The sequence below is a fragment of the Hibiscus syriacus genome, unplaced genomic scaffold, assembly GCF_006381635.1.
Source record: "Hibiscus syriacus cultivar Baekdansim isolate YM2019G1 unplaced genomic scaffold, ASM638163v2 tig00111398_pilon, whole genome shotgun sequence".
NCBI lineage: Eukaryota > Viridiplantae > Streptophyta > Magnoliopsida > Malvales > Malvaceae > Hibiscus > Hibiscus syriacus.
Window position 1 is genome coordinate 378,278 of NW_024063081.1, and position 26,723 is coordinate 405,000.

A 26,723-nucleotide genomic window follows, 5' to 3' on the forward strand; every position below is an offset into this window, starting at 1 on the left:
TATATCAGGGCGATTCGTGATATGTATTGTAGATCTACTACATACGTCAGGACTACAGTTGGCGACACCGAGGCATTCCCGGTGGAAATCAGACTCCACCAGGGGTCCTCTCTTAGCCCTTACATCTTCGCCTTGATTATGGACGACATCTATTGTGCGACACCAGACGGTGTACCATGGTGTATGCTTTTCGCTGACGACATTGTCCTAGTTGCTGAAACAAAATCTGAGTTGAATAGTAGACTGGCTACCTAGAAGACTGCTTTGGAAGAAAAAGGTTTAAGGATCAATATTGATAAGACAGAGTATTTATGTTCAAACTTCAGTAGGGACCAAAACGAAGAAGATGTAGAAGTATGCATAGAAGGACACGTTCTCCCCTCAAAGAATTGTTTCAAGTACCTAGGGTCTATGATACATAAAGATGGGGGTGTAGATGATGACGTTACACACCGTATAAAGGCGGGATGGCTAAAGTGGAGGGCCGCTACTGGAGTTTTGTGTGACAAGAAGGTGCCTCTAAAACTTAAGGGAAAATTTTATAGAATGGCAATAAGACCAGCGTTGTTGTATGGATCAGAATGTTGGGCAACCAAGAAGGATCATGTAAGGAGGATAGGCCGCGGAAATGAGAATGCTTCGATGGACATGCGGTAGGACTCTGTGAGATATGACAACAAACTCTGCTATTAGGATGTCCTTGGGGTGGTGCTTGTTTCCGAAAAATTGAGGGAAGGAAGACTACGGTGGTTTGTGCATGTCCTTAGGCGACTACCGTCAGATGCGGTCAGAAGGGTAGAGTCGATTACAGTCGACGGTGCCAGAAGGAGAGGACGACCAAGGCGGAGGTGGGAAGACTGCTTTAGATCTGATTTGATGGATTTAGCCCTTACCGAGGACATGACCTCTGATAGGAAAGTATGGAGACTTAAGACTAGGATAGTCGAGTAGTGTGGGTCACATCTCTAGGGTGTATCATCTCTGTCTTCTTTTAATGCATTTGTAGTAATTTCCATGACTTCTACTTTTTATTCGTTTCTGTTATTGGTATTTATGAAGGCTTAGAACTGGGCTTGCTATCGTTTGACTTCTGTGTATCATTCTCTCCACTTTTAATTTTAGTCGGATCTTACGTTTCTGTCTATATACAGAGATTTTTTCGCAGGAATTTTTTTTGCAGGGATTACTGCCCATTACAGACGCGCATATGATATTAATGATATTAATAACTGCATATGATTACTGTTCAACTATGTATTTTTGTATTTATTTATACATGCATTGCATTTTATCTATATTTTTAATTTTCTGACTGCCGGAGGTCTTCCACGGAAGCTACTCTCAACCTGGCGTTGGGGATAGCCTACTACCCTACCTCCCCCTTACCCCATTGCATATGGAAATTGGATTTTGTTGTTGTTGTTGTTGTTGTAATTATGAAATGATTGTTAATTTTTTATCTTTATTATAAAATGATTAATGTACTGTTAATTGTTGTCAAGGGATGTGACATATTAAGTCAATGTGTAATATTTTATTTGAACCCATAATTATAAGTATAATTTTATTTTTGATATTTTTTAATATCAACTTTCCCAATATAAGGGCTAAAAAAGGCTAAAAAAAATGATTTGTTAAACAAATGATCGGTTAAAATTTAGACCGGTTATGTTATATCATTTAACCAGAAATATTATCAAGTACAATAATATATTAGGTAGCGCTTATATAATGTAATAGGTAGCGCTTATATTGACCTATTTTCTAACTAAACATGTATATTTAAACCGGAAACATTACAAATTTACCTATTACATTATAATTATCGGTTTTGATGTTTTTGGGATTGATACAATTTTAAATGTATCGACACTTTATGCGTGCACCTCGTTGTGCTTTCATTTTGGGAAAAAATATCGACACATATTTAAAGAGTGTCGATACATAATGTAAATCTATTTGCTAATTAACCAGTATATTTTTATCAGTTACATTGTAAATTTACCTGTTTATGAGATTTTGTTCTTTGAGAAACTGATAACATGGTGAGTTTCCCAATGTTATTCTTTTTTTACTGCAAAATTTTGTTCTTTTCTTACTGGGTTTTGCTTAAAATATACAACTTTTTATATTAAAAAATAAAAATTTTGAAATAAAAATGATCACACAAGCACACTTTTTTACTACCGATTTTGTCATTTCGAGACCGATTTTGTCATATTTTTACATGTTATATTGTTATGGATCGATACATTATTATAAAGTATCGACACTTTATTGGCGCTATAACTTCTTTTCTTTTAAATTCCAAAAGTGTCGATATTTATAGTAAAGTATCGACACTTTCAACATATCCGGTAGCTCTTTACCGGTTTTGTCATTTCGAGACCGGTTTTGTCATATTTTTACATGTTATATTGTTATAGATCGATATATTTTTATAAAATATCGACACTTTATTAGCGCTATAACTTCTTCTCTTTTAAATTCCAAAAGTGTCGATACTTATAATAAAGTATCGACACTATCAACATATCTGGTAGCGCTTTACTTGTTTTGTCATTTATAGACCGGTTTTGTCATTTTTTTTACCTGTTATATTGTTATGGATCGATACAATTTTATAAAGTATCGACACTTTCAATATATCCGGTAGCGCTTTACCTGTTTTGTCATTTATAGACCGATTTTGTCATTTTTTTACCTGTTATATTGTTATGGAACGATACATTTTTATAAAGTATCGACACTTTCAATATATCCGGTAGTGTTTTACCTGTTTTGTCATTTATAGAGCGATTTTGTCATTTTTTTACCTGTTATATTGTTATTGATCGATACATTTTTATAAAGTATCGACACTTTCAATATATCCGGTAGCGCTTTACCTATTTTGTCATTTATAGACCGATTTTGTCATTTTTTTACATGTTATATTGTTATGGATCGATACATTTTTATAAAGTATCGACACTTTCAATATATCTGGTAGCGCTTTACCTGTTTTGTCATTTATAGACCGGTTTTGTCATTTTTTTTTACTTGTTATATTGTTATGGATCGATACATTTTTTATAAAGTATAGACACTTTCAATATATCTGGTAGCGCTTTACCTGTTTTGTCATTTATAGATCGGTTTTGTCATTTTTTTTACCTGTTATATTGTTATGGATCGATACATTTTTATAAAGTATCGACATTTTCAATATATTCGGTAGCGCTTTACCTCTTTTGTCATTTATAGAACGGTTTTGTCATTTTTTTACCTGTTATATTGTTATGGATTAATATATTTTTATAAAGTATCGACACAAACCGACAAGTTAAGTTTGCCGGTTGCCAAATTTTTTAATTTTTCTTCATGATTTCCACCTATTACATTATTATTACTCGATATTTCCGGTAGCACTAAACCGAATTTATTAAATATCTTTTAATGTATCCGATAACACCGTATATTAGTCCGCATTTCCTAAGACAATCGATGTTAAATTTTGTTATGTTTATCAGTCGTTGTGACATTAACGGGTATTGTAGAATGGGTTGAAGGTCAGCTATTGTGTGTTTATGACCATCACTTAAGATGCTTTGGATGGCAAGTGGATTTTGAGGAGGAGAACGTGAGATTTAGATTTTAAGATGCGAAACCACAAGTAAATTTTAATTCAAAATTTGAGGATCAAAACAATAAATTTTGAGGGTCAAAATTATGTTTATGCCAATTTATAATATTTTCATAATATGAAGTATAATATTGTCATAGGTCGGCATGTTTTATTGCTAAGAGCTGAAAGCTGAGGCTGATGATGAAGGCCAATAGGCAAGGCCAGAAATGGAAAGTGTGCAGTGAAAGTACTTGCGAACCATCAAATACATTGTAGAGATAGTAAAAGCTATCTAACCAGACCATCACCTTTCACTATCCCATTAAAACTCAACCACAATTATCCTGCATCTTATATTAGAAGGTAAATTTTTAAAATTTTAGGAGGAGATGGATTTATAAAATTATAATAAACGAAAATAAATAATTAATTAAAAATATAAATAAAGTATCTAAAATATATAATAATTTAAAATTTTTATGAGAACGACTATCTCAATCCGTCTCCCTTCGATCCATCCCTATGTGAATTACCAGCCCTGTAGCTGCCTGGACAAGAGAGGCTCATACCTAGGCCCAGAATTGAAATGTTCACATATAACTAAAAAAAGAATAAATAACCTATTTAGTCATTTATCTATTACTCTAATTCAATTATTATTTTTTCAAATCATACATAATATTATGTTTTAATTTTGTTTTTATCCCTCACCGTTAATATATTAATGACGACACTGGAATGATATTTTTAAATTATTTTTTCAATTTCCATGTGATTATTCTTTTATTATCTTTTTTTTTGAGTAGTTGAATGTTTAATAAAATTTCTTATTATTTTGGTATAATGTCAAAAAATGTCCATAACATTTGACCAAATAGTCAAATTGGTTCATATTATTTTTTTGGAGCATTTTTGCCCTCGGTATTTTATTTTGGGGGTAAAAAGGCCCTTATGTGAATGAAAATCATTAGTTAACAAACGGATAACACTCCAAAATAGAAGATTTTCTCCTAAAATGAAATGTTGAAGGCCAAAATGCTCCAGAAATAAGAATAAGGGCCAAAGTGAATATATGATCAAACATTAGGAATTTTTTTGCTCGAAAATGAAACGTTAGGGCAAAAATACTCCAGAAAAAAAATAATAAAGGTTAAAATGATTATTTGATCAAACATTAGGAAATTTTTTAACCTAAAATGAAATGTTAGGGCCAAAATACTTCAAAAAATAGGGGTCAAAATGATAATTTTATTAAACATTAGGGATTAATTTTGATATTATACCTAACATTTTCTATTTAAAATTTATTTTATTTATTAGATACGTTGTTAAGTGTAATAAAAATATATTTTATAAATAAATAAATTTATTTTTATTTACTCTTACAATTTAATTTTCTTTTTACTATTTATTATTAAAGACTTAAATTTTACGTTCACTCTTAAATTATCAAACCCTGTACCTCCCCACACGTGTTGCAGTGTACCAATTTAAAGTCTAAAAAAGGACAAATATCCTTAATCCAAATTGCTCATTTTTTAAATTTTTTTCAGCTTTCTTTTTCTTGCTTTTCTTTCTAATACGTTAATCTAAGTCATACCTAATTTTTTTTTTCTTATAAATTTCAGGGTAAATTATATCTATGACCATTTAAATGATGCTTAATACCTCTTTGGCCATGCTTCTTTTTAGTTCATTTTTGATAATATTGAGCGAAAATTGGCAAAACGTAGGAAATGTAACTTAAAAAATTTAAGCATATCCTTAATTATTGTAATGTGTGTCTTATTCTCTAAATTTTGGTTTGTATTGTGTTATGTGTGCAAGGGAAGAGAAGGGAAGAGACAATATATAATAGTATTAATTCGTTTGCTTTGATATTTTCAGTAATGTGATAAATGATTAAAATTTTGATAAATAAGTCACAAATTACAATAATTAAGGATGATAATGTTGCTTATATATAATTTTATATTTTTATTATCTAATTTAAGATATTGTATATTTATATAAAATTTAATATGTAAACCATTTGAATTACATAAATCTCAATAATTTCATTTGTTCTTGTTGAATTTGTATTTTTTATGTTGTTAAGAGAGAAATTTTTATGTTGGTAAAATAAAATATTAAAAAATATATATAATTTAAAAAAAAACTATCTAGTAATGATCATAACTGATAATATATATATATATATATTGTAATGAATATGAATTTGATCTTTAGATGAATACTTTTTAATTATTTTATTTAAGTTTATATGGAAGTGTGAAATGAAAAATGTATAATATAATAAAAATATTTTAATAATTTATAATTTAATTGACATCAGATTAGTTATGACACTAATTTAATTGGAGAGTTTAACAATAATAGATATTGATATAAAAACTAAAAAGTGGACTATTTTCAGAAATAACTTCTGTATGCTGCTTGTTAAAAATCGAAAATATATGCACATAGAAAAATATATTTGAAAATTTTAATAGAAAATAATATGCAGTATATTTTCCATTTTATTTTTTTATCAAATCAAATTAGCTTTGATAATAATCTATTTTAAATTCATATTTAATCTGCTAATGATGTATACAGATAGTAAATCCAAATAATATTTCATAACAAAAACAAAAATTATTTAGATTTATTTTATTTTTTTTAGTTATCCTCCAGGTTCCCAAGACTTCATTTTGATTAATTTGGACTAACTCGCATCGTACATCTGGTTTTGGTGGTGAGTCTCACAGCAAGAATTTTCTGCTTACACAAGGGCTCAAACTCGAGACTTGATTAAACTATATTAAGTTACTTACCATTTGAACAAATCTCATTAATTATTTAACTTTATTTTTCATAATGTAACATGATTTTATTTAATGATAATTCATAGATTTATACCAACTCATCAAACACTAACCTTTTATTTCTAAATTCATATTTTAGAATACATTTCCAAAACTTCGGAATCAAAATTTACATTTTTATAAACATAATTTTAGATTTGATTTCAAACTATTCTTATCCTTTTGGAAAAAATAAACATAATTTTATAAAAGATAGATTTTCAATAATATATATATATATATATATATATATATATATATAATTTTTTAAAATATATAATAATTTTAAAATTTTCAGCCTAATGCACCACCTGATCCCTCGTTCATCACTGACGGTGAATAACTTGGGGCAAAAACTAGGCGTACAGATGACAGACCAAACAGCGAGAAACAAAGTTAAAGCAAAATTGTGGGATAGAAAGAAAAAAAAACACTAAAAACTCAAATGTATAAAGAAAACAAGGAGGAGGAAACAGGAAGGGGTTTCCATTTTTATTGCAAAAGAAGAATCAGCGAGCTTTCCCTTGCGCATAATTTGCATTTATTTAGCCTCTTAAAACTTTCACTGCTCTAGGACCAATAATCATTTATTTTCCTATCCATTAATTCATCTTCCTCACTTCACCTCTGACCAATACTTAAAAAGTGTTTGCTTCATTGTTCAATCAAAAGAGAAAAATGGGGAGAGGAAGAGTGGAGCTGAAGAGGATAGAAAACAAGATCAACAGACAGGTGACTTTCTCTAAGAGAAGAAATGGGTTGCTCAAGAAAGCTTATGAGCTTTCTGTGCTTTGTGATGCTGAGGTTGCCCTTATCGTCTTCTCTAATCGTGGCAAGCTCTACGAGTTTGGAAGCTCTGGGTATTTTTACCATTACCATGAAAATCTCTCTCTAGTTTTATTCACCAACTTGTCTGCTAAAGATTGCTCTTTCACAAACATCTGACATGTATCTCCCTCTCTTTGCTTTCGGAAACTAGAGTTTACCAGCTTGTTTCCCAATGGCAGATCGACAAGTTTCATCTCATTAGATTCTTCCTTGTCTATCTTAACCGGGTCTTTTACTCTTGGATATGTTGATGTTTTCACTGATCAGCGTGGGACTTGGGAGTACTAGTATTAGTACGAACGACTGATCGAGACTCTTTTCTTTCACCTAAAACCCGAAACAAAAGTGCAGAAAACTAGACTGATGTTTTCTTCTGACTCCTTTGCAAGATCTAGGGTTTCCCTTTGTCTTGTACCTATAATCTCCTGGTTTTGTCAATGTTTCTTATTTTCATGTCTTTTCTAAGAGCTGTAACATTCATCATACGGAAGTTGTAAAAGGCTGACAAAATGAAGCACACCAGTGTCCATAAACATTCATATTTCTTTAGATTCTTGGGGGAATCCCTGAGGCTCACATGAGCTTGTCTTTTTCCTTCTTTCTTTTTGATTCTCTGTGCACCAATCCATGTCCTCAGTTCGATTTTTGTATTTGTTAATTGTTATATATCGGCCTCATACAGAACTCGCCTTCGTCTCTCTCTAACCCTCAGCTTTATGTTTGATCCAAAATGTTCAATTTTCTCTCTCTTTTTTACAGCATATAACTCATTATTGTGTGTTTATATAAACTGATAATCACTTTTAATTTCGTTTTTGCAGTACGACCATGACCCTTGAGCGATACCAACAATGCTGCTTTACGCCTCAACCTCAACACAACTTCCCTGAACGTCAAACGCAGGTTAATTACCAACTTCATCAACATAACTATGTTGTGTCTGACTTCAACCTAACCCTTTGCTTATCGATGCAGAATTGGTCCCAAGAGGTAATCAAACTGAAGGCAAAATACGAAGCAATGGAACGCACTCAAAGGTTTTTATGTCGTGTCTGAGATCAAATTGAAGACTAATTAGCTGTATTCTCTAATTCAGTTTGTGTGTATACTTATATCAGACATTTGCTTGGAGAAGATCTTGGACCATTGAATCTGAAAGAGCTGCAAAACCTAGAGAAGCAGCTTGAAGGAGTTCTTGCACTGGCTAGACAAAGGAAGGTCTATATATACCCTCTTTAATTCTTAAACAAACAAATTAAGTTGCCTTGTTTCATTTTATTTGTCTACTATATAGTTGAAATAAAACATGATATAAGCTGTTTCTCGTTATTATTATCTGCAGACACAGATAATGATGGAGCAAATGGAAGATCTCCGGAAAAAAGTAGGATATTTTGCTTAGTTTTACACTTCCAAAACTCATATTTAACAGCTTCCTTATACATCTTTTGGCAGGAGCGTCAGCTTGGAGAGCTCAACAAACAGCTGAAAAACAAGGTCATATATAATTCTTCATGACAATATGTTGTTTGGTATTCTTCTACTGTTGCACCTGTCACGATAACCATATTTCATTGTATTTTGCTTGAATCTCAGCTTGATGCACAAGCACAAAGCCTGAAAACAATCCAAGGCTTGTGGGGTTCAAGTACCAGAGCCGAAAGTAGCGACTTTGGGCTGCATCTTTCTCACCCTAACCCCATGGAATGTGAACATGAACCAGTTTTACAGATAGGGTACAGTGTATTTAGCAGAGCTTAATTCAGGTATAAATATAGTGTTTGTTTTCTTACGATGAATTTGATGACGTGGTATTAGGTACCAGCATTATGTTGAAGCTGATGGATCGTCGGTCCCCAAAAGCATGGCTGGTGAGACCAACTTCATCCATGGATGGGTCATTTGAGCCATCTCCAACTCACACTAAAATACAAATCATATATATATATATATATATATATGATGTGAGGGTATTTCTAATGTTGCCAACATATATATACTTAAAAGACGATGCTCAAAATAAAAAAAATTACACGGATTTTAACTTTTAATGGAGCATATATCTTCTCTAGCTCGATTATATATATAATTCAAGGAATTAAATAATAGTTTGTTATTTGAATAGTGACTGTTATATAACGTTTTGATATCCGAAACTATTATTACATGATTGTGATATCCGTAATTAATACAATAACATCTGTTATGCTCACAATCACAATAAACATAATGCAACAAAAAATACAATTGCAATCTATATTTAAGCCTTCAAGCATATTGTTTTCTCATATATATATATTCACTTTAATTTGATTATAGTTTATGGTTAATTTATTGGATGATTGTTAGATTAAACATTATACAAATTTATTATGAATACTTTTTCTAATCTATTTTTTTCAATTCTCAATATCAAATTTTAAATATTGATTTTTATTCAATAAATTAAAATTTTCATACGATTAAATTAATTAATTGGTGGTATTATTCAATTTGATTATGGTTAGTATTAAACTTGCAATAAATTATATGATTTTTGGTCTTGTAAAGTGATGTCTAAAATTTGAATATTTGGCTTAATGGTAATAGTATATATTCCTAATTCTTTGACATCTCGTTAGTTAAATTATGTCTTGTTGTTTTTAGATATTTATATTTTGAATTTAATCACTATTATGCTATTTTTTATGTCCAAATTATAAAATTATATAATTTTTATATTAATAATTTTAAGCAAATTTTAATATTTTTTATATGTATGTTATGTTTAGGTTATTTTTCAAGACATGACATTTTTATTTGTTTAAAAATAAATAATTATACTGTTTTACATAATTAAATATTATATTTAAACTTTATATTGATTTTTTGAAATATATTACAGTTCAATTAAAATTAAAGTATTCCAAAAAAATCTTTCTAATCTATACCAATAAATAAAAGGGTAAAATACGAAAAATAATGATTCACTTTTTTATTGAATCGTCCAACTATAAAAAATTATAAAATGATTAGTCAACTTAAAAAATAATAAATTAATTATCTTTCAATAAAAAATGATGGGACGATATGTCAATTAAAAAATTAGCATAATAATAAATCTAATTCTTAACTTTTTACACTTTATTTTAATTCTATCATAATTCTAAAAGTATTAACTATCAATAAAATATCCTACCAATTTGATCCCTCTCCTTTTCTATTTATTCTTTCCTTCACCATCTTCTCCCTTCTTTTATTCCTACGTGAAAAAAAAAGCTAGTTGGAGACCGAGACATATTATTCCACAATTATTATGGCTCACCAACGACTTTTAAATTTTGTACAACCATCTAGGTGATGGTTCATCAACCTATAATGCATATAAATGATCAGTTTTGATAGAATATTATTCTCCTTAGATGACCCGGGTTCAAACAATTATGTTTGTAGAGTGTGTATATGTTTTCAATAAACTAATTTTGTAATCGCCCAAGACAATTAAAAAAATTTAAATGTATCTTGCTTTATGGCAGATGAGTTTCCAGTTTGCAGGCAAAGCTTTAAATTCTGCACTTTGGGTTGCAGCTATGCCATTGTGCATGGAGTTGATGTGTTATTTTGTTTGGGGAGGAAAGTGTTTATTGATGGAGGAAGAGAGTAAGGGAAAGGATGGTACAGGGGAGAAGAAATAGAAAAGAAAAATATCAAATTGGTAAAGTATTGAAATAATAAAAGTTAATTTTTAGAATTAGTGTCAAATTAAAACAAAATGTAAAAGTTTGAGTTAAATTTATTATTATATCAAGTTTATCCTATACATTATCTAAATGATTAATGTATTATTTTTTAAGTTGGGTGATCATTTTGTAATTTTTATATAGTTGGGACTAAAAAAAATTTTATAGTTAGGGATCTATTTGTGTATTTTATTCTTTTATATGTAACTATTTGATTGAGAGTTCAAAAATAGTGTAAGACAAGCAAAGGAACATGCGGTTGTTTTGCGAATTTCTCAGGCGGCAACAAGTAAAAACCATGCAGTCTTGAATATAACTGGCTTGATATTTTAATTGGCAATGTTTTAAGTTTTTAAGCCATGGTTTAATGTTTGCTGTTCATTTTCTTGGACCACCTTGATTGGGGTTTTAAAGCAAGATTATAGGAGCTAAATACTACAAGCTTGATGGCAACTCCGACCCTGCTGACATTTTATCACCGATAGACATGGATGGTGATGACACAGAGTCAGACACTTCAACACTATCAGGTTCAAGATGCTCAAATTTTTATGGCACCACCGACCATGGTGAATTCAACTGTTGGAGAAACTATACAAAATTATACACATTCTACAGGGGATTGATTACTGATGTTGTTGAATGATTCCCTGTTGATAATGATCAACGCTGAAACCATCAAATGAAGAATTGGCAGCTCACCTTCAGCAGTGTCTGAGGAAGTAAATATTCCTGCTCTCTTTGTTGATTCAGTTTCATCTCGGGGTCCGAATCCGGACTTACGGAAAATTCTCAAGGTATATAAGCTTTGAATTCTGTCTTTAAACCAGGAAAAAGAATAGTTCTTTTTTCTGTCGATCACTGAGCGCTGGATATCCAAAACCAAGTGTTTTTTGCACACCCTGGTGTAGCCTGATATTGCAGCTCCTGGCGTTGACATCTTGGCAGCTTAAACTTACAAAATCACTTACAGGGCTCAAAGGTGACACCCAACATTCAAAGTTCACTCTCATGTCCGGCACTTCAATGCCTGCCCACATCCACATGTTGCAGGTTTTGCAGCCTATGTAGAATCATTTCACCCTACTTGGACACCGGCTGTGTTCAAATCCGCAATCATGACCACAGGTAAAGATGTTAATGATTCTTACTATTCTTAATGTAATCTACTTCAGTGTTATCAGCCCTGACTCTCTTACTTTACACATACTAACAACCTACGTAGCAAAGTCGATGAATCAGAAGATAAACAGGGATGTCGAGTTCGCCTACGGTACTGGTCAATTGAATCCTGCAAGTCATAAACCCTTGAATTCTACAAGAGCCATAAACCCTGGCCTAGCCTATGACATTGATGACATATCTTATGTACAATTACTATTCCATTAAGGCTACAGTGGATCATCTATAGCTCATATAGTTGGAACAAAATCCAGAAACTGTTCCTCAATCCTTCCCAGGTTTGGCTATGATGCTCTTAACTACCCGTCGATGCAACTCAACATGAGAAACGGCCAACCACCAACAGCAAACCGTAAGTGTTTTCAGGAGAAGAGTCACCAATGTAGGTACTCCGTCTGTGTATCTCATACCTCGCTTAGAAGTTAGAAATCATAGTGATGGCAGTAATAAAAAAGTTTTAAGAAAAACCCTTACATAATACTATTATGATGGCAACATGTAATGCAGGTCAATTGTGAAAATGCAATGCTTGAAGAATTACATTTTTCTAAAATAAATTTATGCTAATGTAACATTATCCAACAACACAATAGAATGCTAAATTCTGTTTAATTCAAGTCAAACGGTGTACCATGATATTATATTTGGCCTGAGTGAATCAGCAAGCAGAAAAGGGGGCATACATTGGTACAAAGTTATATATATAACAGCATTCATGCCTTGTCGCCTCCTTTCCGGAGTTTCTCGAGTTCTGCTTCAGCTTCTGATAACTGTTGCTTTAACATCGATGTTCTTTGCTCGAGTTCTTCAACTGTTCCTCTTTTGCAGGATGGTTGATATGGTGAAAGAAAATGAAGGGAAAACGCTTTCAGAGCTTCAACCCCAGTAACCTGATATATACCATACCATTGACAATTGATTGCGGATCTCAAAACTTTTGGAAATCAACAAACAAAAATAGAAAAATATCAACTAATGGGAATTTTATATTATTACTGATTTACTTATAGTTGAACTCACCTCTTGTGGGAGCAGTGGCAGCTTAGTGATGTTAAAGTCATCATATAACATGTAAAATTGGTCAATGTACTTTTGTTGCATCCGCATTCTTGCTTTTAATAACTTGGACACTACAACTTCAATTAAAATGCAGACCAATTAATGGTGGTAAGCTTTTTATTTAAGCAACAATCGTAATGGAAAGAATGGAAAATGAGAGATAGAGTATGAAAGTAAGCATACCTTCATCATCGAAAATTACTTGGTTAATGATAATATTATGTGTATCAATTTCAACCTTGGTGAGTTCCTGCACCAGTCTCTCTGTTTCATAGAGAGAGAGGAACTCTGGAATGCAAACGCAGACAAAGGTCGTCAAGTCCTGACAAAATGAAACTGGATTATACCAAAAGCATAGGCACTTCGAGAAAGTTCGATTGAGATCAAAACAAAAGCCATGTGGTATAAGTTTCATCAAGTTACAAGAATTCAAGAAATTCCAAATGAAAAGGGGAACTTTTTTTTGAAAAAAAAAACACTTCACAAGTTTTTAACATTTGTAAGTTTAAGAGGTATTTCAGAAATTTCACTATGAAAAGAGAAAACCTTTTTCATAAAAATAGAATATTAACATGTTATGTTTAACACATTGTGTATAACAGACAATATTTCTGGTATATTATGATGGGCAAGCTTTGTATGCTAGATTACTCCACTTCATTTGTCAGAGAGCATAGCAACCTTCTATATGTTTTTAAAGCTCTTAATATGCTAAATTAGGACCAAGAGCATAGAGCAAGTTACCCCTGATGGCTCCCAGGCAGATCATTGTCAAACTTCCAGTTATATTTCATCATATGATGATAAAATCAAAAACTAAAACAGAAAATTGTACGAGGAAAACACTAGAGAATGGCAACTTACCGGGTCTTTGAACTGCTTATTAACTTGTTCAATCACATCTTTCATGCCTTCAAGCCTCCCCAAAATTGCATCCTCCCCAAATTCATCATCAATCCCGAACATACGGGTCATCTGCCAACATGAGTTCCAAATTTTATGAGCTGCAACATAAAGAAAACCAACCAGGAAATAGTAGCAACAGAAACACTTGTGAGCTGATATGTGAGGTATGAAAAAAATGAATATAATATCCCCATGCTATACAAACTTTACAATGATATAGAAGACAAACTTGGAAGGAAGCATTGAGGGAATTGATCACTTGGAATATGATTCAAGAAAGAATAATAGTTTCCTAAAAATACCGCTAAAGGTCAACACAAAATTTTATTATCTATGGGCCCATTGTTGAGAGAAAATTCTTGGAAGACCAGCTGAGAAAATATCGGAGAACAGGACATACTAGAACATAAAGTTATACCTGACTCAATAAGCCACCAAATTTGCTTTTCAAAGACATCATTTTTCCAAGTCCCTTCTCTAATGTAGCAGGAAACTGTAAAAGCCGAAGTGTATGTCCAGTTGGGGCAGTGTCGAATACAATGCAAGAATAATCCATTGATTGCACCAACCTGCAGGAACGGATCATATTCATACAACAAAAGATCAAAAGGTAGATGGAAAAACTCTGCTGACAAAGAGCGTGCAAAACAAAGTTTACGAAGAAAGAAACCATCAAAATTAATCTTGAAACATTTGGAAAGCGAAGGGATATTTTTCAAATAAATCCTAACATCACTTCAGTTGTCCTAGGCAATACTTGAATGTACGAATTCAAACTTTCAAAGTTAAACCTAGAGAATATGTCCAATTGGCGCAGCTGAAATTATTCTTTCTCCTAAACAAGAATGTAATATAATGGATTCTTTTTTTAGGCTTTTGGCTGAAAATCATAACATTAATTAAGAACACACTGATAGAGAGTCGAAAGCCTTTAATAAAACCGCCATAGTAAGTATGAACTCATTCCGAAAATATTTATATAAACAAAAAAATGAAAAAGAAGCAATGAGTAGCTAATGCATCTCTTCGGCTTTGCTTGATTGAGTGGGAAAATGGAAAGATAGAAGAAGAGGGTGGAAAAGTGGAAACAAAATAAATTTCAAATATACTTGGTAGGAAAGAAAAGTGAGAAGAAAGAAATGAGAGTGACGGTCATTACAATTTGAAAAGAAAAGGAGAAAGAAAATGTGAGGCAAATGTAAGCTAGGTCGAAGTTATGTATTTTTCCAAGCCTAATTTTATTTCCTCTCATTTGTTCAACTGTACCAAGCAATGGATGAAAATAAAATTACATTTTCTTTCAATTTTTTCATCCTTACCACCAAGCACAAAATATATTTTCTATCTTTTCACTTTTCTACCCCTTCAATTTTCCATTGTTCCAATTTTCTTTCGGCTCTACCAAGCAAATCCTTAATGATTTATCACAATCAAAGTATCAAACAAGAGAGAAGTCTTACTTAAGCATCTCAGCAAAGCTCATTGCCTCATCAATTCCAGGAATTGCATTTGCCAAGTCAGAAAATAAACCATCCATTCCTTCAGGCCCATTCACATCTTCATTTTCCACAGTAGGATCCACCTCCTATTATGGCATCATTAGAAAGAAATTAAGGGAAATAGTGACAAGCTATCAATCAGCACAATCATATAATGAAGTTTCTAACGAAGAATTTATCCCTAATAAAGAAGCCAAGCATTAACAAGGGTGGATACATTAGGACCATTACCAGGTTTCAATTGAAAGAAGTTAAAACTGGAGAATTTGGGTGTTGACAAATTCAAGAAAGAAAATCGAACTATCCATAAATCAGCAATCAAACTCAAGACTAAACTAAGAATTGCTTACCTCCTTTTTTATAAACAATGGAAATAAATCTCAAAATTTGAAATACAAAGCAAATCCACGAATACCCAGAAAGAAGATTTAAATAAGAAGGGCTTACCATGGCATATAAATTGTTGAAACCATTGACCAAAGTGGGAGTCTTTGTGAATCGCTGTTGAAAAGCATCGCTGAGATTATGAGCAGGATCCGTGGATATAATGAGGACAGAGGATCGGACCCGAGCCAAGAGGATGGAAAGAATCGAGCTACAAGTGGTTTTACCCACACCTCCTTTGCCACCAACAAAAACCCATTTCAAGCTCTCTTGGTCCAGTATGTTCTGGATAGTTGCCTCTGGTAATTCATGATTGTCTGCCATTTTTCTAACACAGCCTATTTGCTTCTTCTTCTTCTTTTTCTTCTGTAATCACCGAAGAAGGAATTGAAGTGCTTAGAAAATCTAGGAAGAAAACCGGAGTTATATTTGTCGGGGGATGTTCTCTTCTTTTCTTGGTTTCTTGTTCTCAAAACAAGGTATAGAAAACCCAACTCGAGAAGTTAGACATTGGATTGGATATATGCCCAAGCGACGCATGGATGAATATATTTGCAAGGGAAGGGCTGTTCATTCCGATAAAACCGAATCGAATCGAACCGAATCAAATCGAATTAACTATAATCGAATTAATCGAATTTTTTTTAACTGTTAATCGAATCAAATTTTTTTTCGAAAATATTAACTGAACCGAATAAATTTTGGTTAATTCGGTTAATTTTCGAATTAACCGATTTTTTTAAAAAATTTTTAATTTATATAAAAATTAAATATTTTTTAATTCAAAAAAAGGTTTATAATTAATTTAAATAATATATAATATTGATTTAGGTTTAAAAATTATTGGATCTTAAATTATTAATTAGATTTTAAATGGTTTGGGCTTAGCCCATATGTTATATATAATATATTTAATATTTTTTAATTAAAAAAATAGTTTACAATTAATTTAAATAATATATAATTATAAAATAAAAATTTTATATAAATTTTTTTAATTAATTAATATTTATTTAGGTTTAAAAGTTATTGGATCTTAAATTATTAATTGGGTTTTAAATGGTTGGTGCTGAGCTCATATGTTATATATAAAATATTTAATATTTAATTTCGATTAATTCAATTAATTAACTGAATTCGAACCGAATTAACCGTTAACCGAATTTTAAAAATTTTCTTAACCGTTAATCAACCGAACTAATTCGATAACCGAACCGAATTAACCAAACTAATTCAGTTCGATCGGTTAACCGAATTAATTCGATTATTTGAACACCCCATGCAAGGGTGTGTAGATTTTGTAATTAAATTTTAAAAAGTTTTATTTCTAACATTAAATTTTTTATATTATTTTTTATTAAAAAGTTAAAATTTTAACAGTAGAAGGATGTGTTAGTGTAATGCTGACGTAAATTTAATAATTTTATTCTTTTATTATCTTTCCTATTTAAAATTAAGATTTTTCATTTGTTCATCGTTGAAAATAGTCTTTCTATTCATTTGTTCATCGTTGAAAATTATCTTTCTATGAGTCTTATTTCTATAGCTTTATTAGTTTAAATTTTTTGTTTTTTAAAAAATTTACAAAATTAAATAACTCGTAGTTCTCTACCATTTTATTAGTTTAATTTTTTTTTTAAAATCAAATTTATGAAATTAAATATATATATATATATATAATTTTAACTGACTTGAAGCTTTCTCGAATATAGGGTTTAGGGTTTGTAGTGTTTGCTAAAAAATTAAAGGGTAAGAAGTATACTTTTAAAAAGATGAACAACATAAACTCAAAACTAATTTAATCGTAAGGTAGTTAGAAGAACTTGGGTTATTAGAACATCAAACCTTTAGATTAATTTTTATTGATTTTGAGTGAATTTTGTAAAAATCAAAATGAGAAAAAAGAAAAGAAAATACGAACATTTTGATATTAATTTTACTACAAATGGCGATGGTCGATAACATACGACAAGTGACCTAAAACGAAGATCAAACAAGTTGAAGACTTCGTATAGAAAATAGAGGAAAACGATTACGTCTAGTTAATGATTTACCAGTCCAACAATAAAAATTTAATGTTGATAATGGCAAAACTAAAACTTTGTAAAGTTTAATGATAAAATAGTACAAAGACTAAAATTCAATGACTAGCGTCAGAGTTTATCCTTTGTTTTTTCAGTTTATTAAAATTCGTTAAAAAGTTTGATGATGATATAAATATATAAAGTTAATATTTACCTTAAATATAAGCAATTGTTACTAAATTTTATAATTTTATTCAATTTAGTCTTTGATTTTTTTTTCTCCACAACAATTTTAAGACTTCTTAAATAAAACTTTAATAAATATCACATTATTTTTTTTTTTTGTAAGAGGGTACTTTGTATTACTAAGGATTACAAAGTAAACCACTTTAAGGACCTTATTAAAAAACCTCCCTAATCCTAAATGGAGGAAAAAGAGTGTACCTTGAAGTGGTAAGGATCAACCAACACAAAAACTAACATCACACAATCCATCCCCCATCCCTATAAACCCCGACATATCATAAATAAGCCATCCCAGACAAACCAAAGGGGGCAAACACAAAACGGCATAACCAATGAAATAGACCAACACCTCTAACGTAACAACACCAGCATCCATAGCTTAAACTGAAGACAAGCACTGAGACTTAAGAAAGTCCCTTACAGAAACGGATCCATAGGAGAAGTGAGAACTTGAAGCTCGATAATCTAAAGAGCAAAGCAAACTTAAAAAATAGGCATCGGTTGCAAGCAGGAAACCCGAAGAAAAAATAGATCCCAAAATACCCAAGCTACCAAAAATAATCGGGTGAGGGCAAAAGCATAAAACCAAATAACAAGAACTTCACCAGACTGCCCAACAAACCAATTCAACTAAAACATAGCAGCACAGAATAGAAGTAGGCACCACGGACGATTGCTTCCAGTTTACACCCAACTTCGTTCACTACTGGAATCAATCGTCGGCCGAAGGAAGTTCGCCCAGACCCCGAAAACGTAACAGCACCCTAACTAGAACGAATGCAAGCACAAAGAAATGGAAACACACTTGTTGAACTTCCAAAGGAAATAACTCCCAAAAACCACTCCCTGCTGCCCTTTGCACTCTTCTTCTCAGGGCCAGCTTTGGGCAGGGCCAAGAGGGGCATCCGCCCAGGGCCCATAATTTTAATTTATATTAATTTATTTATATTTTAATAGACTAAATTAAAAATAAGGCTAATAAATATTAATATATCATTTTCTTATATTAATACAAGAGGGCCCATAAATTTATTTCTTATTGACTTATTGTTCTCATCATAACGTTAAAAAATATATTAATATACTAAATTAAAAGCAGGCCCATAAATATTAATAAACTAAATTAAAAGCAGGGCCCATAAACTTATTTCTTATTGACTTATTAAAAGAATGTTGTAATAATTTTAAGATTATTTTTTCTCATAATAATTTGTCGGAAGTTGATGCAGATGATTTTTTTCTGAAAATTAAGTGTTGCAATTGACTTTGCCAAATGTATTCATGTTAGCGCTTGAAGTTCTCGAGTTTGTTAAAGCTAGAGATTGTTATCCTAATGTTTCAATTGCTTATTGAATCTTATTAACAATGCTGGTAACAGTAGCATCCGCGGAAAGAAGTTTTTCAAAGCTGAAATTATTGAAGAATTACTTGAAGTCAATAATGTCACAAGAAAGATTGAATGGGCTAGCTATGTTATATATCGAGAAAAATATGTTAGAAAACATTGATGTTAACACTATCATCAATGATTTTGCATTAAGAAATGCTCGAAGATAATATTTTTTATAAGTATTTATATGTTTAAATATGCTTTTTGACATTTTTGATATTGTAATGAATTAATATTTATTTAATTTAATGAAAAAATTAATTAAAATTTTATATTACATATTTTTTAATATTCTTTTAAATTAGGTCCAATTTTTTTAATTTCAGAACCGGCCCTGCTTCTTCTTCTGTGTTTTAGGGAAATAATTCAACAAAGAGCCTGACTACCATTCATTCTGAAGAGAAGAAGTTTTACAACCACCGGTCTCTAATACGCCCACGTCAGAATAAAAAACTACTTCTAAAAAGGAAGAAATTTTCACTTTGCTAACCGAAGATGCTTCAACCCGAATACCTTCACACTCTGCCTTAAAGATGAAAAGTTTAAATTTGATGATTAAGTTTGAAAAAGAAATTATTAATTATATGCAATAAGCAAATTTCGATTTAGTAATTTATCCGCATGCATGATCTACTATACATACAAACTTGCATATAATATGCTTCAAATTTCCACATTCAAGATGTGGGTTATACAAAATTCATACGACTCCCTACTTAATTTAGCTCCATCTTCTCCATATCTCCTTGTTTCATTGTTTCTTAGTCATCTTCTACTTTGATCAAAAGCGTCCACCCAAGTAAATAAGCAGCCAAAGCAGCAACAGCGCCGGTCAAAAGGACCAAACCCACCGACACCGCGTAGCTTTTGCCACTAATCTTGGCCTTGGCTACACCAAGCAAGGTAAGCGCAATGGCGGACATGAAGCTAGCTCCAAGAAACATAACCCACTCATTGTCCGTAAATGGCTTCAGTACGATGAAAGATGAGAGCGGTGCAGAGCCGAAACCCACGAAAGTTACGATACCGTTCTTCAACGGCCTCTGCTCTGCTTGGTCAGGCGACATCACCCCTTTCTCCGCCGTCATCTTTTGGTCTCTCATTATGTTGTTATATTTGGAGAATATCTCCACCACCTTGCATATGTAATTAACATTTTGAGGCGCCATTGGTGAAAAATACAAAGAAACTTGGTTGAATGATTATTGGTTTACCGTGTTAGCGTCGTTGACGTCCATGCCAAGGTTTTGGTACTGCTGAAGGAGCTGTTGTTGTTGGTGTTTTCCATGGTTATTTAGTTCCCACTCCGTCACTGCCATTTCCTTGACAGCTAAGTCTTTCTTTGTGTTCGTAGACAAAATGTCCCCAAGGCTCGATGATATTCCGTCTGCAACCAGGTTCGCAATGCCTATTAACTGCTCAGTTAGAAAAGGATAAAACAAAGACATCTCATGGAATTTGACCCTCACCTGATGAGAACCGGCTAGCAGATACGGAAGAAATGAGAGAGAAGGAAGTGAAAATGGCCTCCAAGCCCGCATATACGATGCTCTTAACAACCTCTCCATCCCAAGGCTCCTTTGCTCTTCCTTTTTCATCTCTAACCTCTGATTCTTCGAGCAGTGGAGTACTGTTGGTGCCCACTGTTATTTCACTCATTTTTACTGTTTTTCTCTCTTCACCCTAATTTACTTTTGAAGATCTAATCTTTTCACAATTTTCACACCATTCATTGTAAGAACAAAATGGGTTAATTTTTATTCTTGGATAGGTAAAAATGAGCAAACAAGTATACGTGTACTCATGCATGTAAACCCCACTGACATGTGGCTAATGACAATAATATATACATGATTATAAGGTGGCCATTACAATTTCTAGCTTTTCATTGCATTTAATGTACTCAAAACAAACATATTACTAATAACTACAATTGATCAACAACGGTAACAAATAGAGTAATAAAGTTTAGACCATGGGGTTTTTCCTCTTCAATTTCACCAGTAAAAGAGTTTCCTGTTTTCCATTTGCAGATGAAGATGATGAGGTCGAGACTCTTTTGTAAACTGGTTTGATATCAAATGGCAAGAGTTTCAAGGTGATCCCCATAGCTATAAGTAGAAGTCCAGTCCCATGCTGCTCGGACAATGGCTTGGTAAATATCATGTATGACAGTAATAAAGTCACTGCCTTTCTTGCAGTTGTCACCTGTGCATTAAAGTTCATCATGTGCTGCGTTTATTTTCCACCATATATATGTGTATGTCTATGTATCAGAATTGTATGACCACAAACCAGTAATGGATAACAGAAAATGTACCATTGTTGTAGTGGCTGCACCAAAAATGGCAATCAAGGAAAGGACTGAAACTTGACCAATGAATGTGGCAATGGCTTCAAAGACCAACACGCCATACACATATAAATGCTGCTCAAGCAAGAAAGAAGATGAAAACCCAGATTTTACAGAGTAATTATTATTACCCCAAAGTGAAAAGTCTTACAATTTATTTATTTATTTTACCTCTGAACATGAATTCCATGCTTTGAATACTTCTCCTGTTAAAACCATGGGAGGGACCAATAATGGCAAACCAACGACAGTCGAGCAAAACAGCATTTCCATCTAACGTTACAACAATCTCAAAAGCATTAAATGAACATCTTTTTTGAACATGTATAAGCATCTGATAAAAAGATACAAAAATAATACCTGTGTTGTTTCAGGGTTTAGGGTAAAGATAGCTTCTTGCAAGTTGCCCAGAAAAGCATCCATTATTATAGCGCCGATCACCATCATTACACCAATCACACTGAAGTTTGGGGAAGTATGTGCATCAGCCAAGGTGAAAAGAATCAAACCCAGAACCAAGAATATTGCAGAAACATATTCATGAACTAAATATCTCCGTCTTAAACCAGGTATGAAGGCACCCATTACCATCACAGGAAGAATCTAAGATAATCATCAAACAAGTTAAAAAAAATCCAAAACAAGAAATAAATGTATATGAAGAGTAAATTGCGAACTTTTCCATTAACCTTGGTGGATTTAAACATAAGCTGTGCTGGATAGTTGAGAAAAGCCAAAGACCCCTTTGTGAGCCCATGAGAACCCATAAGAACTGCAGAGAGTTTTACATAAGTCTTCCATGGATTCACCATTTTCTTTGGAGTGAAGCCTTGAAAATAAATCAGAAAAAGGTACACAAATCCTTGGACAAATGTGAAGTACCATCCATAGCTGAAACAAAAAGATAACTAGTCGACTACCAACAAGTTTCATGTAAGATTTGAAATCTTAATTACCAAGAGAAATAAAAAAATATAGCAATTACCTGAACTGTAGTCTATTGTATATATTCCTGAAAAAAGCAGCAAATATAATGGATGAATATTTGCTGCAATCTTGAGAGAAATCCATCGTTAAGTTTTCAGTTAGCTATTAAATCATTACAATTTTTAAAAATATAATTTCATGGCACCAACTAACAAATCCAGAAAATCCTCATAAAATAATGCATTCAAACTTTGTTTGGCTTCTGAGAAAAACTTAACGGAAAAAAAGGCAATAGAAAAAAAATACCTCACAAATGCCATTGACAAGATAACCAAAGAAGAACCCAGAAGTGCAAATAAGAAACTGTTGCCATTTAGGTCTATCAGAAAGCGAAAGCCCAAACAAGAAACGAGCTTGCTCTTGATGTTTCATTGTTGTCTCTGTTTTTTGCTCATTCCAATTGATTACTTGGGAAAATATATAAAGAAAAGCTGATCACTTTCATGAAAACTAAGAAAACGAAGTTGGATCAACCGTGCATAAAGAACACATAAATCAAGTTCCCCTGCTCGATAGCGGTTTCATTAATTTAAAGTACAAATAGTAAATTATTAAATGCATGTTTATTATACTCTGCACCGGCTTTTCTAAAAATTAGAGAGAAAACAGAGAGCGCGAAGAAAGGTAAAAGAAAAGAAACTTTCGAAAAAATGGAATTTCTATTTTATAAATGGATTTATATTTATTCACAATCTAAGCATACCCTTTTTATTTATAAATTAAAAGAATATATATTAAATAATTTAAATTCACATTCTTAGGTATATTGTAACTATCCAAGTTTTCGAGTCAACTTTCGAATGTTGTTTTTTTTTAACCAATTTCGAATGTTGGCCCGATCCTTATAGCGATTTTAAATTTTATATAGTTAATCTTATCTTTAATTAAATTTATTTTGATTTTATATTAATATAATGTAATACATTATTATAAATATATAAATATTTAATTAATTATAAAATAAACAGGGATTACTTTACGGACTAAATTGAATGAAATCAAAGTTGAGAGGTAAGATTTATCATTTACCTTTATTAACAAAGTCAAACATTGATCAGAATGCCACATGCCATGTTTCTATTGGTTATTAATTTTTTTAAATGAAATTATCGATTTCCGGGTAACTCAGTAATGAAATTAAATGTTATAAGATAAAAAAAAAGAGTTTAGAAAATTTTAAAGGACAACTTGATAAATCATATATAGCTTAAGGGACAAATGATTAATTAAACCTAAAATTAAAGGTAAGAGTTAAGATAGATTAAATGATTAATGAACTATTTAATGGATTGTTATTGTATATATGAGAGTTAACAAATTTCTACAAACATTGAGCTAAAAGGTGGCCATTTGATATGAATCATTTAATTTAGTTTGTAAAATTTTAAAAACATGTATTGAACATTTTCTTTTTTAGATATAAATTAAACTTCACATTTTTAGTTGAATTTAATTAACAATATATAAACATTTAAATAAATAGTTGTATTCAAGGTTTTTATTTTATTTTATTTTTTGGGTTGCTCTTTCAATTCCTCAATATTTTGTTTTAATCAATCTAGACCAATCCGTGTCGTACACCTGACTTTGTTGTCTTTTAACTTGTTAATTTGAATCACATTAAATGTTTTTAAATGTTAGAGTAGGATTAGGTTTTGGTAAGCCGTACGATATAATATGGCAGAATTAGGCAAATATCATTAACAAAGTTATTGGCAACTTTAATTTTTTTTATATTGATTTCCTTTATATTATGAAAATTGTCACTTTGGCCATTTTTTAAGGTCATAAAGTAAAAAAATTCTTTAAAATTCTTAAAAGTTCATAAAATTCCAAAAATCATGTGATTAATTTTCAGATTAATTTTTTTGAGTTAATTGCATCATACTTCTCTAAACTATTATCCTTATTTTAAATTTGTCCTTAAACTTTTAGTACATGCATATAGTAAGGGATGATACTGGAATATTTAGAAAGTTTGGGGACCAATTTAGAATTGAGGTCATAGTTTGAGGATGGAATTAAAATATTCAAACGTTTGAGGACTAATTTAAAATGATAGTCATAGTTTAGGGATAGAATTGAAATATTTAAAAGTTTAGAGACCAACTTAAAATGAGAGTCATACTTTGAGGATATGTAGTGTAATTAGCTCTATTCATTTGGGGGGAAATATAATTATGCATGATTGCCTTTTTAAAATGATTAAATTTATAAAATTGTAAAAAAAAAGTCTTAAAAGTTATTTTAAAATTACAGAAATATAAGGAAGAATCTGAGATTCTTTCATAATTTTTTCATGTGTTTAGATTTGTTAACCTTTCCTAAATATTTTAAGACTAAAAATAAATATAGTTATATTTTTTGAAAATAAATTTAAAATTTTAATTTTTTAAAATCTTTTAGGATTTTTTTTTATATTTTTAATGTTTTTAATTATTTTTACAAGAGACAACATTTCATTAGGTCACTCTCACATTTTTAACAATTAATGGTTAGGGATTTAAGTAATGTACATAACGAAAATAAAAGGACTAAAATAATTGAAATGATAGAAATATCAAAATAATAATTTTTTATTAATTGAGTGAGTACAATATAATATCTGGTAAAAAAATAATTTTCAACCTCTTAATATTGATGGCTTGTTCCTCTAAAATTATCGGTACTCAAACCCAAGATATCAACTATTCTAATTAAATCACAAACGACATTTCAATTCTCATTCAGACAAAACCATGTAAAAACAAACCCATTGAAATCTTCCTCGGGAAACAAAACAAGTTAACAAGTTAGCATAGTCTTCTTGTTGCTTATTACATTAATTCAGAGTTATAACTCCAAAATCTAATTGAAAGCTGCTACAATTGTGGAGAACATGCAGTGAAATAAAACAAGTTAAAACAGTTTTCTTGTTGCTTTCTTCTACATTTTCTATGACCAGATACAGAACAATGTCTCCCAAATCTCTGTAAAAACCTTGACGATAATCCTATGATGCTGATGAGAGTTCCACGACTGGAAACTCAGCAACAGCTACTTCAGATCTTCCGCTCCAAACATCTATCCTTCAACGATCATCTCCACCATTGATGTCCTAAAATAATTGGACGAATCACTCGAATGTTTCACCACAACAAAGCTGTCTCTCACTTTGTTGTTGTTATTATTATCATTATCGGCTCCTTCCGATGTTAAAACCCCCATGTCGCAGCTTTGGTTCTTGGCCCTTCTCCGACGAACATTGCTACATCTTTTCCGATCCAAACGTCTCCGGTAGTGGTTATGACCGGTGAAGGGTTGTGATGAATCCGACGAGAGGTTCCTCGAAGAGAAAAGAATTTATGTTTCATCTTCACTACTAAGCCGCCGCCACCACCCACCGTGATGATTATCACCAGTTCCTTGAGAAGATGAGATGAAAAACGTGACAATGGTCGACTAATTCTTGTTAGATATTTAAATCGTGATAGCGGACACTATTGTGGTGATTGTGGGTGTCGCGGTTATATAATAACGGTCGTGGAGGGCACCACTACGACTAACATCGCAGGCGCTATCGCGTTTGAGATTAACCCTTTTATTCTTCTTTTTCCTCGTTTTGTGTCTCGTGATGCTTTTTTCCTTCCCGTAGAACCCAAAGTATTTACAATCGAAGAAAAGATTCAATGGCGATAAAGGGTTATTATCGGC

General features: G+C 31.6%; 4 protein-coding genes and 1 pseudogene across 5 annotated transcripts; 1 reads left to right on the plus strand and 4 right to left on the minus strand.

The window, feature by feature from the left end:
• Positions 1-7,093: 7,093 nt before the first annotated feature.
• LOC120161017 (agamous-like MADS-box protein MADS3) lies at positions 7,094-9,225 on the plus strand. The gene is made up of 8 exons (XM_039171324.1): positions 7,094-7,313; positions 8,103-8,184; positions 8,257-8,318; positions 8,400-8,499; positions 8,624-8,665; positions 8,737-8,778; positions 8,878-9,017; positions 9,100-9,225. The coding sequence occupies exons 1-8, from the start codon at positions 7,132-7,134 to the stop codon at positions 9,185-9,187; spliced, it is 738 nt and encodes a 245-aa protein (XP_039027255.1). The 5' UTR covers positions 7,094-7,131; the 3' UTR covers positions 9,188-9,225.
• Positions 9,226-12,715: 3,490 nt separating this feature from the next.
• Positions 12,716-16,528, minus strand: LOC120161164 (ATPase ARSA2-like). Of its 2 annotated transcripts, XM_039171426.1 has the most exons (7): positions 16,094-16,528; positions 15,608-15,732; positions 14,566-14,716; positions 14,106-14,216; positions 13,425-13,563; positions 13,203-13,318; positions 12,716-13,072 (listed from the first exon to the last, which is right to left on the minus strand). In XM_039171426.1, exons 1-7 carry the CDS (start codon positions 16,352-16,354, stop codon positions 12,896-12,898), a joined length of 1,080 nt encoding a protein of 359 aa, XP_039027357.1. In that variant the 5' UTR covers positions 16,355-16,528; the 3' UTR covers positions 12,716-12,895. The 2 variants fall into 2 exon arrangements, with proteins under 2 accessions (XP_039027357.1, XP_039027358.1); XM_039171427.1 differs by lacking the exon at positions 15,608-15,732 and having other exon boundaries at positions 16,094-16,161.
• Positions 16,529-20,451: 3,923 nt separating this feature from the next.
• Positions 20,452-20,859, minus strand: LOC120161064. Its single transcript, XM_039171361.1, has one exon. The coding sequence runs from the start codon at positions 20,857-20,859 to the stop codon at positions 20,452-20,454; it is 408 nt and encodes a 135-aa protein (XP_039027292.1).
• Positions 20,860-21,658: 799 nt separating this feature from the next.
• LOC120161065 (UDP-galactose/UDP-glucose transporter 4-like) lies at positions 21,659-23,491 on the minus strand. The gene is made up of 7 exons (XM_039171362.1): positions 23,277-23,491; positions 23,029-23,055; positions 22,733-22,934; positions 22,404-22,646; positions 22,215-22,316; positions 22,011-22,118; positions 21,659-21,898 (listed from the first exon to the last, which is right to left on the minus strand). The coding sequence occupies exons 1-7, from the start codon at positions 23,288-23,290 to the stop codon at positions 21,659-21,661; spliced, it is 936 nt and encodes a 311-aa protein (XP_039027293.1). The 5' UTR covers positions 23,291-23,491.
• Positions 23,492-25,931: 2,440 nt separating this feature from the next.
• LOC120161066 overlaps positions 25,932-26,723 on the minus strand; it is a 7,500-nt pseudogene continuing 6,708 nt past the window's right edge.